At 37.1% G+C, this 17,865-nt stretch overlaps 1 protein-coding gene across 4 annotated transcripts in view; it reads right to left on the reverse strand.

Annotated features, from left to right (window-relative positions):
• pps (protein partner of snf) overlaps positions 1-17,865 on the reverse strand; it is a 283,257-nt gene that overhangs the window by 160,073 nt on the left and 105,319 nt on the right. For all 4 annotated transcript variants that reach the window (XM_067127353.1, XM_067127351.1, XM_067127352.1 and 1 more), the window contains exons 5-6: positions 16,215-16,342; positions 14,707-16,054 (exon numbers count right to left, since the gene is read on the reverse strand). In XM_067127353.1, the coding sequence (XP_066983454.1) occupies positions 14,707-16,054; positions 16,215-16,342 (1,476 nt within the window). The remainder of the gene's footprint in view (positions 1-14,706; positions 16,055-16,214; positions 16,343-17,865) is intronic.

Raw genomic sequence — 17,865 nt, forward strand, 5'->3', positions numbered from 1 at the left:
ACTTCACTGCAAAAAAAACCCACTGACTCCACACCATGTAAAAAATATTAGCATTATCTCCCCTGCAGACAATGTAATTGGTCCTATACTGCTGCCGCATACTGACAATATTATATATATTGGCAAAAAGTACAAAGCTAACAAATTTCCTCATATACAGTATAACAGAAATTGGTAAGTTTTTGGTATTTTCATATGTACAGTTAGAATCATGAAATAGTTTTGTGATGGCAAGATACAGTTTTGCCATTTAGAATTACATCTTTTGTACGAGTAACGTAATTCTCAACAAAGCAGCATCGTTGCTGAGATGGAAGTTTTGTTAGTGGTGCAGCCTACCTATAACAGGCTTCTTGGTTTTGTGACATGTGACACTGACATGTAACTATATATAACTATATGTTATTATTACAATTTACATATTTTGTCATACAAAACAATATTTACCTTGGATTAGCTTCAAACTCGCCAAGGGTATATCGTTTATCAAAGACGAATATTTGCTTATGTTCATAAGCCACCTGCTTGCCCTTTAGCTTTCTCTTTAACTTTACCTTAGCCTTTTATTCTTTGAAACCTTCTGATGGCTTAACTCTTCACCAAGGTTTACTCACAGAAATCAAGGAAATATTGTTTGTTTCTGATTTTGAATCTGATTATGATTTTGATGATCCTGACCTGCTGGAAAGTGAGAATGATGATGGTTACAATAATGACAAGGACGACAATGATGGTGTATTTGAAGTCAAATCAAACGGTAATAATTCCAAATAATTCAATAATACAAGAAACAATACTGACTTTCACAAGGTAGTTGGATTTGAAAATTTCAACTCTGTATGAATGCTTTGCTAATTTTTTTTGTGATGAAATATATGATTATGGTGCTAAAGAATCAAACATACATTTGTATTCTATAATACCTAACTAGCAGCCTTTACTCAAAAGATCAAGATATTATCATTAGTGGACAGATTTAACTCCTGTGGATATAAATGCTTTTGTTGCAACTGAAATTGCAATGAGGCTAGTTCACATACGTACCACTGAAAGTTAGTGGAAACAGCCCAATATTAGATAAACCAAGTTTCAGAGCAGTAAGTGCAAAGGACATTTATCAGTTCATAACTGAAGCAACATCACCTAATGAAAGCATATTTTATAATATTCAGAATCTAACAATAACTTAGACAGAAAAAAAAAATTCAAGGAAAAGTAACTTATTGCTTGTTAGAAGAACATCAAGGCAAAAAATCTGAGAGACCTGGGTCAATTTTCAAGCACTACTGAAACAAGACTAACCGAGAGGCATTTTCCAGGACATTATGTGGAGAACAATCACAAACCCTAAAGTATGGTATTCTTATCCTACCACAGAATTGCCAAAAAGGGGGTAAAGGAGCATGTAAAAGGAAGCAAACTACATATACATCTGTGACTAAAGTTTAAAGAAAATACCTCTTAGTATCATTCCTTTTGCTGAAGTTTATCATACGAATAAAGTGTACAAGAAGCATTACCAGTATGCTTAAGAGGATGCTTAATGTCCCTAATGAAGGCATTAAAAAACAAAGCATTTTGTAGGTTTTCCAATTTTCCCCTTTTTTTGTAACCTATGCATACAAAAGCCATCTCGGTGTTATTACATATTTTATGGTATAGCAAACACACATGGGGAACAAGAAGCGTTGCTAATGTAGAAAATGTTTTACATTTTTTACACCTTTTAATAATTATTCATAATAAGCTACTTGTAAGCTAAAATAATGCTCAATCCTGAAAACATGGTGCTTCAAGATATGAAATATGACATTTTTATGATAAAATAAAGTTTTATATATACTTACCAAGTAATTACATAGCTATTAATTTTAAACTACCGGGGCAGTTTGAATTCAAAATTCGTGCTAACACTTAACTGTTTAATGTAAGCGACTAGTCCCATCCACTAATGGGAATACCAGGAATGACTCGGCAAACAACCTCATTGTATTTGTGCCTTTTGTACATGCAAGGGGATGAGGGAGGGCTCCGATTTTGTACTTATATACATACGTCATTTTTATATAAGTAACTTACCAAGTAATTACATAGCTGAATCCCACATTGACAGGAAGTGGGATACATGGACATATTCTACTCCAAAACACTAGGACATATAATGAATTTGAAGTAAAAAGGTTGCTGCCATTGACGACACTGCTTGTTGTTCTTGATCAGTCAAGAGAGCTACTGCAGGAGAATATTGCCTCTGGTTGGTGCTCATCTTAACTTGTAGTGGTGTGGCAGTATAGCCGTGGAGCGCCTCTTACTTAAGTGGGAGCTTTGCAGCAAAGGAGTACTCCAAACACTGCCAAAGCAGTAGTGGAACAATACTGTCACCTACACTGAAATAAAGCTGCAACCCCACCATTGAGAGCAGTGGGTGCCCCAGGTACATTGTAACCCCCCGGTTCCTAAAAAATCAAAACACCTCCCCAAGTGAAGAGATAGTAGGGGAAAATCCTTAGCTTCCTTCCGCGATACCAGGCCAGTCACTAACAATGACTGCAAGTTACTGCAAAATATCAACACTGTTTTAACTTGGACTTTTACTGCAAAATATCAACACTCTTTTAACTTCAATAAAGTTGTGAGAAGTGAAAAACGATTACACATCCAGAAGATCGATTGCAGAACGAAAATAAGGGACATCTTGTGCCTGACAGTTAATGAGGTAGAAGCTGCTCTGACGTCCTTAGCTTTAACTAAAACATACTCAAAATGCTCTCCTACATCTGAGGGTGGTCTCATAAATATGGCCCATCAGGATGAAGGACAAGTGTACATAGAGGGTGAAAAGAGTCCATGCCACCACACTATAGATTATGTACGGCCCTCTGCTCTACCAATCCTGCTCTAGTAATACCTGAAGAACTCCAACTGGATAGAGCTCTCTGTTCTTCCACTTATCCAAGGATGAGGGGAGAGTTGGAGCCAGACGATCAGGAGTTAGAGCCAGGTGCTGGTTGCTCTGAGCTGGCACCAAGCTGTAGTTGGAGCCAGCCAAGCCGGCTGCCAGGTGAGCTAGGCACTCGGGAGCTGGTGGAGCACTCCAAGGTGCTTGGAGCAATAGCTGGTGCCAGGCGAGCTGGAAGACAGGTGAGGTAAGAGCTCGGGAGCTGGTAGGCATTCCTGGGTGACAGGCTGTAATTTGTGGCAAACAAGCTGGACGCCAGGTGAGCTGGAAGACAGGCGAGGAAAGAGCTCAGGAGCTGCTGGACGCTACTGGGTGCCCGGAGCCCTGTTCCTGGCTGTCAAGAATGCCTTCTCTTCCATAAATTCTTAGGGAGAAAGAGCGGGTCCAGGTCCTGGAAGGGTGCTCGTTCATGGCTAAACTTCCAAGGGTAAATGAGTAACCCATCATGTTACTGAATCTGTAGCTCAAGACTTGTTAATGATGGTTTATGAGAGATTCTAGATCTCGGAAAAGACGCAATCTGCCAGGTGAGCTGGAAGACAGGCGAGGAAAGAGCTCAAGAGCTGCTGACACTCCTGGGTGCCCGGAGCCCTGTTCCTGGCTGTCAAGAATGTCTTCTCTTCCATAAGATCTTAGGGAGAAAGAATGGGTCCAGGTCTTGGAAGGGTGCTTGTTCATGGCTAAACTTCTAAGGGTAAATGAGCAAACCATGTTACTGAGTCCGTAGCCCAAGACTTGTTAAACATGGAATGTCAGAGATTCTGGATCTTCTAAGAAAAGGCGCACTCTGCACTTTGGGTCACAGATGCCTTGGAGGAAGGAACGAAGAGTGTGAGATACCATCTACGGAAATCATTCAGTCTGACAGACAGGTCTAGAAGATTGACGTCTGCATCTAGCTATAGCCTCTGTAGTACGTGTTGAAAAAAACCTTATGTTCTGACAAGCTTCCGAGCAGCGTGAAGCCTGTCCGATTAAGAGCGAGCCACCCTTGGTGGCATCTCTTCTAAGTAAGGTTGACTGGGAGATATGGACTGAGGAAGGAGTCTTGGAGAGTCCACCAACCACCCTGACAAGTTCGGAAACCATGGGTCAGAACGGGACTGTGATGAGCCTGAAAATTGTTCAGCGCTTCCTGAGAGGGAAGAACAAGCTTCTGACAGCTCAGATTGTCTCCCAAAACTTAAACTGAAAAAAATCGAGTGACTAGAAAACTCGATTGACTGTCTGCAGTAAAAGCTCTCTCTCTTTCTGTTTGATGGCGAGAGCATGAGCAAGAGGGCCTCCTTGCTAATGTAATAAGGTTAGGATTGTGGTCTTGTCTAAATTAATTACCAGTCTAGGAGTGAAAAAGGGTTGCGAAGCACCAAAGCCCAAAATGAATCGCTTCAGCTCTCTGCCAAAGATGTGCAGGCTCCGTTCTTCCAGGGACACAATCCAGAAACCTTCCGGTTCCTTGAGCAGGCTCCCCGACCTAGATGAAGGAGCTGAGCAGAAGACTAAGTCTAGTCTCAGAGAAGGAACTTTCCTTCTCAAAGACTAAGTTCGGACAGCTACCACTGCATGTCCAACTTAAATCCGGGCCTATGGGAACAAACTATGGTATCCGGCTGTATTTCCCCGTCCAAGTTGGTCTTGTGTTCAACACCTCCGAGTTTTCCTTTGAACGGAAACAAGGATGTCAGCTGTCCTGGGATACATGGACACTCAGGAAACTAATGTTCATGGTCAGAAAATGATGATGATTGTAGGAGTGAGGACTTGAGAGAAGACTTATGCCATAGAGGCCAAAGCCTAGATCCCCAGTTTGGGGAATGGCCGACTAGAGAGAGCTTGCATCTCATCACGCGCTCGTGGACAACTGAGCAGACTAGTTGCTAACCCTGCTGATTCTTGACCGCTGTATGGACATGAGGACATCCGTGTGGGATCGACTCTTATTGGACTTGCTTGAAAAATTCAAGAGGCACAAAAACCTTGGTCACAGGACAATGGTGACGAAGTTTCCTGCAGTCCGATGCAATACTGGCTAAATAGTGCTGAGTGCTCTGGCACAGATGTCAGTTCGGGAAACAGTACCAGGTGCCAGGAGCTCAGAAGTAGATTCCAGAGGTTAGGAAACGGGTGCCATTAGGAAGCGCTGGACCGAGAGGGATCAAGGCACTTTCTCTTCTTGACTGGAACCCAAGTAAGGTCTTCCAAGGAAGACAGACCGAAGACAAGACAGATGAAAACCAGAGCAAAACTGCATAAAGGCTGTGAGATGAGGTTAAACTCTTTACTGCTTGACAAAAATGGAGAACGGCAAGTGTCACGCGTATCTTCAGTGGTCGTGGAGAACCAAAAAACATTATGGTGTTTACTGACTGTGCTGTAAATCTCGGAACTGGATGGAAACTAAAGGAAGAAAGCAAAACCCTCCTATAAAGTCTGTCTAACATGAAAGCACCTCGATGGATGACAGAGTCCCCAGCAGACTCAACCACTAACGTTCTGAGTAAAAAAGAAGGGAATACAAATTAGCAGACCATCTGAAAGTAGCCTGATCCTCTTGCAGACGGAAAAGCCGAAAAAATTCCAAGATTTGAGACTGAGATCCAAACAGTTGACTCTTGTGATGGAGACTGTATTGAGGAAGAGGAAATGTAGGCTGATTGCAACTGTGTGGTTCTCAAAGAAGTAAAGGAGCACTAAAGCTCTCTATCTGAGCTTCCAAAGAAGAGTGGAGATCTCTAAAAACCGTTTCAATTGTCCTTGTCCACACAGGACAGGACTAAGAGGAAAACCAAGGCGAAGCTTCTCGGTGAACACTTGGAAGTCCTCTAACTGGTTAGCCAGTGCTCCTGTGTCAAATAAAGAAAAACCTTCACTTCAAAATCTTGATAAAAGCTACGACAAGGACGATAATTCCGTCGAAACACACCAGAGGGGGGAAAAGACAAGAGACACTTGTCTTGTTCCCTTTTCAACGAAAGTCCAACTCCCAAGTCCCTGAGAGATTTCTCAAGGATGAAGAAAATGCCAGAGGTGGGAGCTTTCTTCAACAAGCTCAAAACTGGGACACAAAAATCCTAGTCTGAAAAAGACAGGATTTTGAAATAATTATTGCTGTAATAATTGCTGCTAAAAGGGAAGTAATACCTTAAACTAAAATGCTTATAACTGCTCATCTTAACCCTCTAACGCCGAGCCTCTATTTACAAAAACGTCTCCCGTATGCCGGCGGCGTTCAGGAGTTAGCGCCGAAGCGGAAAAAAGTTTTTTTTCAAAAAATCACACCACGCTTAGTTTTAAAGATTAAGAGTTCATTTTTTTCTCCTTTTCTTTGTCATTGCCTGAAGTTTAGTATGCAACCATCAGAAATGAAAAAAATATCATTATCATATATAAATATTGAAATATATGACAGCGCAAAAAAAAATTTTCATATATAATTTTATACAAATTGTGCTGTGAGAAAAACGGTTAAAGCTAACGGAATATATGACAGCGCAAAAAAAAATTTTCATATATAATTTTATACAAATTGTGCTGTGAGAAAAACGGTTAAAGCTAACGGGTTATTTTTTTTTCTTTGTATTGTACACTAAATTGTGATGATTTTGGTATATAACAAATTGTAAAATGATCAAAGCAACACAGAGAAAATATTATCACAAAATGATGCATGAATTCGTAACGAGCGGACGTAAAAAAAATGTTTTTTTCAAAAATTCACCATAAATCGAAATACTGTGCTAGAGACTTCCTGTTTGTTGAAAAATGAAGCTAATTGATTGAATATTACTAGACTGTAAGTGTTTTAGCTTACAATTGCAGTTTTCGACCATTTCGGTCGAGTTAAAGTTGACCGAAGGTCAAATTTTTTCTATTTATCGTGATTTATATGAAAATATTTCAAAATTGATAAAAGCTACAACCATGAGTTATTTTCTGTTGTATTCTACGTGAAATTGCGCACATTTTCATATATAAAAGTTTATGTAACGACTAATATAAAACGGTGCAAACATTACGACAACGTGACGAAAGAATTTCTGAGTTGTTCGGCCGAGTTACCGCGCGGACGTAAGGAAAATGTTTTTTTTTTTTAAATTCACCATAAATCGAAATATTGTGCTAGAGACTTCCAATTTATTGCAAAATGAAGGTAAATGATTGAATATTACTAGAATGTAAGAGTTTTAGCTTATTATTGCGTTTTTTTACCATTTCGGTCGAGTTAAAGTTGACCGAAGGTTGAAATTTTGGCAGTTATCGTGATTTATATGATAATATTTCAAAACTGATAAAAGCTACAACCATGAGTTATTTTCTGTTGTATTCTACATGAAATTGCACACATTTCCATATACAAAACTTTATGTAACGACTAATATAAAACAGTACAAACATTACGACAACGTGACGAAAGAATTTCTGGCGCGGACGTAAGGAAAAAGTTTTTTTTTTTTAAATTTGCCATAAATCGAAATATTGTGCTAGAGACTTCCAATTTGTTGCAAAATGAAGGTAAATGATTGAATATTACTAGAATGTAAGAGTTTTAGCTTACAATTGCGTTTTTTTACCATTTCGGTCGCGTCAAAGTTGACCAAAGGTTGAAATTTTGGCGCTTATCGTGATTTATACGAAAATATTTCCAAACTGATAAAAGCTACAACCGTGGGTTGTATTTTGTTGTATTCTACATGAAATTGCACACATTTTCATATATAAAACTTTATGTAACGGCTAAAATAAAACAGTGCAAAAACTACGACAATATGACGAAAGAATTTCTGAAATTTTCGGCCTAGTTACCGCGCGGACGTAAGGAAAAAGTTTTTTTTTCAAAAATTCACCATAAATCGAAATATTGTGCTAGAGACTTCCAATCTGTTGCAAAATGAAGGTAAATGATTGAATATTACTAAAATGTAAGAGTTTTAGCTTACAATTGCGTTTTTTGACAATTTCGGTCGAGTCAAAGTTGACCGAAGGTTGAAATTTTTTTGTCGTCGACGTACGGTACGTCCACTCGGCACCCAACAGACAATTTTAGTCGACGTATGATATGTCCAGTTGGCGTTTAAGGGTTAATAGATCAAACAAAAATATACCTAAAACTATTATCCTAAAACACTTTGATATTATTTCAAAGTCATCTTACATTTTTACCCTTAAAAATATATGGCTCACAGCTACTACTGCGCATTTCAGGGCTGTGTCAAATGGATTTTCGTCGATAAAACCTCACCAAAGTATCGGATATGGATCGTGAAATACCTGTTTCAAGCCACAGCCTAATTGACAAAAATATGCAGTGATGTCTAATGTGGATAATTAAAGCACTCATCAGAGTAAATCAAAGAAATTTAAGGGGAAAATTAGGTAAATTTAGTAAGCACCCAGTGAGAGGCTAGTTGTGATGTAAACTACGACATCAGATGTAATAGCAGGGTTCCCAGTAGCATGATGATGATCGTAGAAACACAAATATTTTACCCCCTTGTACAATAAACAATACCTTGAGTAGGATATGCGATAATTACTGAAATTTTATTTTCTCTATTTCCATCGAAAGTTTTTCATTTATGGTCTGCTCAAAGCGCAAGACCCTGATATACACAAGGCTGGCTTGATCTTAAACAAACAACAGCATATCCTTTTACATAATCTTATATTACAATATTTGCCTTTTTTTACTTCATATTTCCTTCAATTTCAATACAGTATAGTATAATCAATGGATTAGTGGATTATAAAAATTTACGGGATAGACCACGCGCTTGAACTTTGAGTTACGAGCATCATTCAGCACGGCAATGTAGCTATGATTAAATAAAATACATATATATATATATATATATATATATATATATATATATATATATATATATATATATATATATATAATAAACAATGTAAATTAAATAATCAAAATAACTGAGTGTTGAAAGAATGAGTAACTTTAAATCCATAAAAAAATACATAAATAGATACAACCTGAAATGCACAGACTCACTGATAACCACTCAACAGCCCTACAACAAACATTAGTGTCAGTTTCAAGTAAATGAGTCAAGTGTATATAGAAACAACAAAACTGACACAGAGGCACGCCAAAAAGGGTGCTATACCAAGCACTGTGGATTTATTAAGTGACTGATCATGCATTCAGGAAGTTATGGTTAGAACACTTGTGTTATGTTACATTCATCTAGCAGGACTAAGCAGGTACACGTGAACCGGAACTTTTGAGAGTCAACATGAAGTAACCGAGAGTGAGTATGCAAGACTTGGTGCATATTTCAAGTTAAAGGAAACGTGGATTGCGTCATGGAACTGTATTATACAATTAATATTCTCATTCGATGCCCATTCCCTTATTGTACTCTACTTTGAGACATGATTCATCAAAAAGAGAGAGAAAGAGAGAGAGAGAGAGAGCGAAATGGGACAACTCATCGCCAGCCAACTCATCTCCGGCCCAACTTATCTCCGGCCCAGCTCATCTCCAGCCCAACTTATACCCGGCCCCAACTCATCACCGGTCCAACACACACACACACACACACACTGCAAGGCAGTGTAAATAAAAACGAAACAACAGTTACTCAATTACCAATCCTACTATTTGTAAACAAAAATACCGAACTATGAAATCAAAGTTTGTCAACAAAAACGTTAGTAATTTTTAACCTTTCAACGCATGACGACAATTACTTAATTAATTACCAATTACAAACAAAAGTACCCAAGTATGAAATCAGATGTTTGTCAACAAAAACGTAAGTAATTATTAACCTTTCGATATATCACTTTCAGTTTTACATTCTTTCAGTAAACCCATTACAATGGAGACAATTTTAAGTCAGAGAGGCAAAGCAAAATTTTCTCATGATGGCTATTTGTTCATTTTCGACAAATTCAGCAAACGGACAGCAATTTGATGTTCTGGAAATGTGATCAGCTCGGCAGGTGTAAAGCGAGAATACACACAAGATTTAGAAACGTAGTTAAAGTCTTGAATACTCACACCCATGACTCTTCACCGATAAAAGTAGAAGTAGAAAGGACAACTACAAAAATTAAAACCAGAGCTGAAGAGACGATGGAAAGCCCAAGTGTAGTGATTAATGAAGTTTTATGTAATGTTCCCCAAGCGGTGCAAGGATCACTCCCGAATTCGTCGGCTCTAAAAACTATTAAATCGGAAACGGAATCAGATTAGTGCCTCTCCGCCAAATCCAGTTGACCTAAATCATTTAGCAATCCCTGATGAATATTCGACCTACGAAACAGAGCCAAACCAGAAGGAAGATTTTTTATTAAAAGACAGTGGTCCCAGTGAAGATAGAATTTTGCTATTTGGAAGGAGAAGTTGGTTGCAACATTTGGTATCAGCAGAAGTTTGGTATGTAGACGGAAGGTTTAAGATTGCTCCCACGCTATTTTCTCAGGTGTATATTGTAATGGCTCAAAAATTCAGAGGTGTCATTCCAGTGCTTTATGCTCTATTACCTAACAAACGGAAAGTTACATATTCAAGGCTATTTAAAATGATAAAAGAATATCAACCAACAGTAAACCCGAAATCGGTTGTATGTGATTTTGAAATTGCAGCATTTTTGGCAATCAAGGAAAATTTTCCACAAGTCGAACTAAAAGGGTGCTTCTTTCACCTTAGCCAAACCATGCAAAAACACAATGCGGCTTTGGGTCTAAGTTCTCGCTGTAATAACGATAGCCAGTTTTCTTTACAAGTAAAGATGATACTGGCGCTTGCATTTGTACCTGTCAATCATATTGATTCATATATTGATGTCTTAGCTGATGAATTATCCCCAGAGCATGTGCCAATCTTGAACTGGCTTGAAGACAATTATATAGGTCGGTTAAACAGACGTGGAAATAGCAGACGTGCACCACTCTTTCCATTGGAAATGTGGAATTTGTATTTTCGAACTTTCAATCATGAAGATAAAACAAACAACCATGCAGAAGGAGCGAACAGATTACAAATGGAATTAGGAATGGAACATCCTACACTCTGGAAATTCATAAATGCACTTAACAAAGTTCAGAAAGGTAGAGATTTTTATTTGGAATCACTTATAGCAGGCAGTTCACCATCCGCCAAATTGAAAAAGTACAGGGATACTGATTCCCGCATTCTTAGAATTGTCCAAAATTTTAATGAAAGGACTCCCATTGAATATTTAAGAGGCATTTCTCATAACATAAAATAAATTTTTTTTTTCATGGATTTTTTGTCTTTAATTATATGGCGTTAATTTATTTTAGTGTCATGAAAGAGTCATACTTGATTCTGAATAAAGGTGTTAGAGAGAGAGAGAGAGAGAGAGAGAGAGAGAGAGAGAGAGAGAGAGAGAGAGAGAGAGAGAGAGAGAGAGAGAGAGACACACACTACAGTATCAATGAGTGGGAGGGCCTTCAGTGATGACATTTTACTAGCATTTATCTATGAGCCAGCCAGATTTAGCTAAGTTTCCCTTTAAATTTCTTTGATTTACTCTGATAAGTGCCTTATCAACACTAGACATCACTGCATATTTTTGCCAATTAGGCTGTGGCTTTAAATAGCTACTTCCAAAACACGATCCATATTCGATGCTTTCGTAAGATCTTATCAACAAAAATCAGACACTGCCCCCATGCACAGTAGTGAAAATTAATTTAGGTTACCCCTAAGAGAGAGAGAGTGAACTGAGAAGTGACAGTATGTATACAAAAGTAAATAATGATTAATTCAAAAAACTAGGTTATAAGAATATACAGTATCCCTGAACATTAAACTAAAATCAATCATAAAAAAAAGGTGAAACTTCCTTGAAAAGCATCAGAGCTACAAGCCAACCAGCAACCAACAGTCTTGTGCTACGAGCCAATCAGCATTGAGGTAACATATCCTTTATTTATACCCTGCTGTGTGATTTGCTACTTCTAACCCTTCCAGCCAATAACCCAGATTTGCTACTTCTAACCCTTCCTTGCTATTGGTTTTAGTTATCTTTTATGATAGCATGTCAGCTATAACTGTAGTTTTGCAAAGAAAAGTGCAAAGAAGTACTAGAAAAAACATGGATACCTCACAAAAAGTTACTGCTTCTCCCCATCTCAGTAGATCTCGTAAATATTTTACATCATACTTAGAATTTGTTACTGATTTTAGTTCTTATCTGTTATGATATTGTGTGAGCTGTAATTATAATTTTACAAAAAATACACTGAAATAAATGATTAGAAAAACATGTATAACTTGGTAAAATTAACATATTTTTATGAGTGTTTTGTAAAAGAAGCCCCCCCCCAGTGTTGTAAACATCCACTTTCAACTTCCCGTGGAAGATAGGGAAAAATGTTTAGAATTTTTTCTTACGCAATGTGCATTTGCATATCTTCCTCTTTCTATTGATGTTTTTTTCTTAAATTGGCCAACCTTAAAGTCTGCCCGGCTTGGGGGTGTGCTTGATATACAATCAAGCCCATCCCTTGAGGGTCAAAAAATTAAAAATGTCAATAATACAGTATATATTATGTGTACCTGCCTATCACCCACTCTCCCTTTCTATCTATGTCTCTCACATTGATATTTTGCAGTTCACATTGATATTTTGCAGTTTACATGAATATTAATATTTGAAAATTAGTACACAACTTATTTATCTTACAAAACAAACATATTACATATGCATAGAAATTCTCTCTCTTATTTCAGTGAGAGAGAGAGAGAGAGAGAGAGAGAGAGAGAGAGAGAGAGAGAGAGAGAGAGAGAGAGAGAGAGAGAGAGAGAGAGAGAGAGAGAGAGACTCTGCCTAGCTGCTAACCATTGCAGATGGGGCTCCAAAGCTCTGCTTGAGGTATACGCGGCTGACAGATCTGGAGGGGTTCCAAGGCTCTGAGAGGGACACACACTGCTGACGGAGTAGGAGCAGAAGTGAGAGAGAGAGAGAGAGAGAGAGAGAGAGAGAGAGAGAGAGAGAGAGAGAGAGAGAGAGAGAGAGAGAAACTAAATACTACTTATACACTATTGACAGTCTATACAAAGCACTGAGCTACAAGCTTAATTGTCCCACCCTTTCAACCAATAGCATGTCGTCATGGAAAGAGAGGGGGGGGGTAACATTGTTTTCTTTATACAGTACGTATTACGATGATAATATATCAATATTAAGAGATTTTACCTTAACATTTGACTGATATTTGGCTGTTTACATTATTAATATTAATATCTGAAAATGAGTTAAATCATTCTTTTATCATGAAAAATGTATTAGGTCATGAAAATAAAATGAAAATACAGGCAGTCCCCGGTATCAGTGATCCGGTTTTTCAGTGCTTGTCTACTGATGAAAATCGGCAATTTTCGGCACCAATACGCAGTTTTCCGCTTATCAATGCTGATAATCGCGTATTGGTGCCGACTGCTCTATGAAGAAACCCACAAATTAGTGAATTCCCTCGCAATATATTTGGAGATACGTTTCACAGAAAAGTACGAGAAGTACTGAATCTGCAATTGCTGAACCGCAATCTAGTGGGGTCACTGTAGTCTGATAGTGAAGAGGTGGCACCTGGTGCCTGGATTGTGGTGCCGGATGCCTGACAGCTGGCACCAAAATCTGGATGTTAAATCTGTACTGCATGACTTTTTATTTTAGTTTTGTTACTAATATACATGACAGAGATTAAGCCACAAATACTCCTTAATATGTAGTAATTCATTTTACCTAGGGAATTCCTTGTGAAGAAATGGAGTTATATAATAGTAACAATTGCACTATTATGGTTGATATATGCTGTAATTAGCATTTAAATGAACATGGTTAGAAAACCACAAAAACAAGTTAGGGTAAAACTTGGAGTTATTGTTAGCTTGAAATATTCATGGAATAAGAGGTCTGGTTGATACATACAAGAGTCCGGGTAATTTCAGTTTTGCAAAAAATCCTTTTCTTTCATGCAATAAGGACCAGTCTCTATGGAAAGTTGCAGATTGCTTTGGAGGCATTTATATGATTGATGAGGTTGTCCAGGAGAAGACTTAGGAATAACTATATTTCACTAAAATTAATTTTTAAAAGTTTAGAATCCCAAGTATTGCAGTACTGTATACCTAAGGTTTCAATTAGTCAGCATTTATCATGAATCTAATGCCTGACTGAGGATAGTATTCAATTGAAGTTTATCACATCCATAAACACAATTATCAAAATATAAAGCAAATTAAAAGTACCTTCACCACTCCTAATAAAAACCTTGTCAAAAGTTTTCCTGTTTTTTTTTGGTGCTAGCCAAGAAGTCTATGGAGAGCAATTAATGCACTATACTAAAAAAACAACCTACCCTTAACATTCATGGAATGGCATCTGAGTAAGTCAAAGTAATGGATTAAAAGAAATGGCAAAACTTTCTTTTAATGAATTAGTGGAGTTTAATCAATGTTCCAACTAATAACTATCTTGTGGTTTACTATACTTGATTTATAACTATGTGCAATGATAGAGATGGTAAAAATGGAGAGATGCCTAAAATTCCTTAATCAGGCTCATTGGTTTCACAAATCAACCCTTCATTTCACGAATAATTTTATAAACACTTCTCCCTAGCCTTTTTTGTATTTGTTAAAGGGTGATACAGATGATGAGGAAGCAGATGTCTGTAGGAAAAAGTACACCAAGCTAACTGTTAGTAAAAATAGAAATGATTCATACAAGAAAACCAAAAAATTGTATACAAACCAGAACATCCTGCATTGATTCCTGTTACATTTTCATTTGTTGTAATAGCAGTATCAACATCCATTTCTTTATCTTCTGTTCCTTTCACTTCCTCTGAAAATACAGGTTCATTTGACCCACCTTCGTTATTTTTCTTCTGCGTTCTGACCATTATCTTTCTCCTCCCAAAATCTTTAACACTCTCCAAGTTACTTCCTTGCTTTTGGTTTTTCAATGCTTCACTGTCATCACCTCTCTCTTTTAAGCCTTTCCTAGCAAGTACTTTACCTGCATCAGCATTTCCCTTTTCCTCTACACCGACTATTTCCTTAGTTCTAGCATTATTCTCATCTTCTGCTACTGTTTCACTACTTCCTTTATTTCCCTGTTTTGATCTTAACTTATCATTATCACTTTCCTTTTCAGACTGAGATTTCTTAAGATTTGCTCCACTTTCATCAATCTCTTCACTGCTTCCTTTGCTCCTGGCACTCTTTCTCAATTTGAGTTTCTTTCCACTATCACTACCATCATCCTTGTCTTTATTTATTTTTTTCTCAACACTTTTACTGTCTCCTAACTTTGCATCACTGTCCTCCTTTCCTTTAATACCCTTTCTCAACTTCCTTTCAGTCTCATTAACACCATTTTTTGGGTCTTTCTGGTTTCCAGCTTTCTTATCATCTACACTATCTTTAATGCCAACTTTAGTATTATCTCTCTGAGACTTCTTGTCCTCCTTTTCATTCTTATTAGACTTTTCATTAAATGATTCAGTTTCACCTTTTTTAATACTCTTTAGAGGCTTTGCTTTTTCTTCATCATTATCACTCACATCAGTTTTCTTTCTTCGTCCAACTACACCAACAGTCTTGTCAGTGGTATTAGATTCAAATTTTTTTCCTATTGCACTCTCTCCATCTTTCTTCAAAGCACCTCGACCTCTACCTTTACCACTTCCAATATTTCCTTCTTTCATATTTCCTCTGCCTTTGCCACGACCACCACCTCTTCCCAAACCAACCTCCTGGTCCTCTTCCTCAATTTTCTTCTTTCCTTTGCCCTTTCCCTTTGGGTCTTGTAGTTTCTCCTTCTCAGTATCCAATTTTCCTTTACCCCTCACTTTCCCACGGCCTTTTCCAGACACTTTTCCTCTTTTTTTACCTATGACAGTCTTTCTAGATACAATATTTTCTGATCCATCTTCTTCATCACCATCACTTTCATCTTCTTCCATCTCCTCATCCTCAGTCTCTTCTTCTTCATCAACAGTGTGCATCTTGCGCATATTTTCCACAATCTGCTGCTCTCCAAGTTGCTGCTTTTCTTCCTGTAGAAGTTTCTTATTTTCAGCCAGGATCTTTTCCACCTTTAAAATAAAGTAAAAGCAAATAAGGCTCATATCACACTGTACTTTCAGGCCTTGAAAATAACTGAAACTATGAAAAAAATAATACTACATTACTATTATATTTTAACAGCTTCATAAATGGTTATTCCAAAATACTGAATCCTCATTATCTACTTACTTCTTCTCTCTCTGCTTTGTCCATCTGCCTTTGTGATCTGCGTTTCGGGGGAGATCGTGTTTTCTTAGATGATGTGATACCTTCACTATTTACATTTTCTGCGTCATTAACATTATCTTGCTCAGTCCCTGGAATAATGATGTACCATAAATATTTTATTCTGTTAATCTAAAAAAACAAGAGCACTAAAAATAATGAACAACTTTTAAATTAGAAAACACAATGAAAAATACTCTAATTTATACAGTATATCAGAGTTTTTCTTTGTGAGGTTAGACAGGTTTGCTCCACTCTCCTATCTTATGTGCTTTCTGGTTCAAGAACTTGTCTATAACCTTTATAATTAATTAATGAGTGGCAACCTCCACTTCCATGTCTACTGCGTTCCTCAACTAAATGGTCCTCTCCTATTCTTGTTGTATACCTAATCACCTCAATCTATTTTTCATCCTTATTTATTTCCTAGTCTTTCTGCAAAATTACTTTTTTTGTTGCATTTATCTTAAAGTTCATCCATTTCCTCTGCAGCTGCTTATGTTTCAACCATTTAAATGCGTACAATGTTTACTATTAAGAAGATACAAACTGTTAATTTAAAGAGGCAAAGTATATAAAATATAAAAATAGAAAACTTTATTTTTGGAAAGAAAAAAATTCCATAACAATTGTAGAAGTTTTGAAAATAATAGCAAAGGTCCAAGGGGAATGGCAGAGATTAGCTACTTTTGGTCTCACTTCATGCCATGGAAATCAATAATATGCATCAGCTTTTATAATGAGGCAACTGCAGGGCCAGTACCCCACATTTAAACATGTATAATGAGGCAATACTGCCAGGTGAGCACGAAGCATTATCACATCTGAAGTCTCATATTTAATGGCTATCATATACTTAATGTACAGATGGCACAACAAGATACTCAAGATAACAAAATATGTTCAAATTGTATAATAAGAGCAAACAGTACAGAAAACAAATAGAACCATTCTTTGGCAAAAGGCTAGGCCTTGGAAGAGGTAGAACATTTCTATTACATTGGGGAGATACTTGATTATGTGAAGCTAATATTAATAAGTAAAAAACAATAACCTAGATTTAGAGGAGATAGAGTACTGAAATACTGTTAAATGAAGAATCAGTTACTGTAAATGGGGCATAAATTAATGATGCAAGAGGGCAAAGGAATAAATTACTTATGTCGAACATCCACTTAAACACTATATACCTAGGACTTTTGAGTGAAGCTAACATGGAAAAGTTAAATTTAATTTTCATACAAAGGAAAAGACTTAACCGTTAAACGCCGAGCCTCTATTTACAAAAACGTCTCCCGTATGCCGGCGGCGTTCGGTGAGTTAGCGCCGAAGCGGAAAAAAAGTTTTTTTCAAAAAATCACAGCACGCTTAGTTTTTAAGATTAAGAGTTCACTTTTGGCTCCTTTTTTTTTGTCATTGCCTGAAGTTTAGTATGCAACCATCAGAAATGAAAAAAATATCATTATCATATATAAATATTGGAATATATAACAGCGAAAAAAAAAACTCATATATAATTGTATACAAATCGCGCTGTAAGCACAACGGTTAAAGATAATGAGTTAATTTTTTTTTAGTTGTATTGTACACTAAATTGCGATGATTTTGGTATATA

Source organism: Macrobrachium rosenbergii, chromosome 25 (genome assembly GCF_040412425.1).
Source record: "Macrobrachium rosenbergii isolate ZJJX-2024 chromosome 25, ASM4041242v1, whole genome shotgun sequence".
Classification (NCBI taxonomy): Eukaryota; Metazoa; Arthropoda; class Malacostraca; order Decapoda; family Palaemonidae; genus Macrobrachium; species Macrobrachium rosenbergii.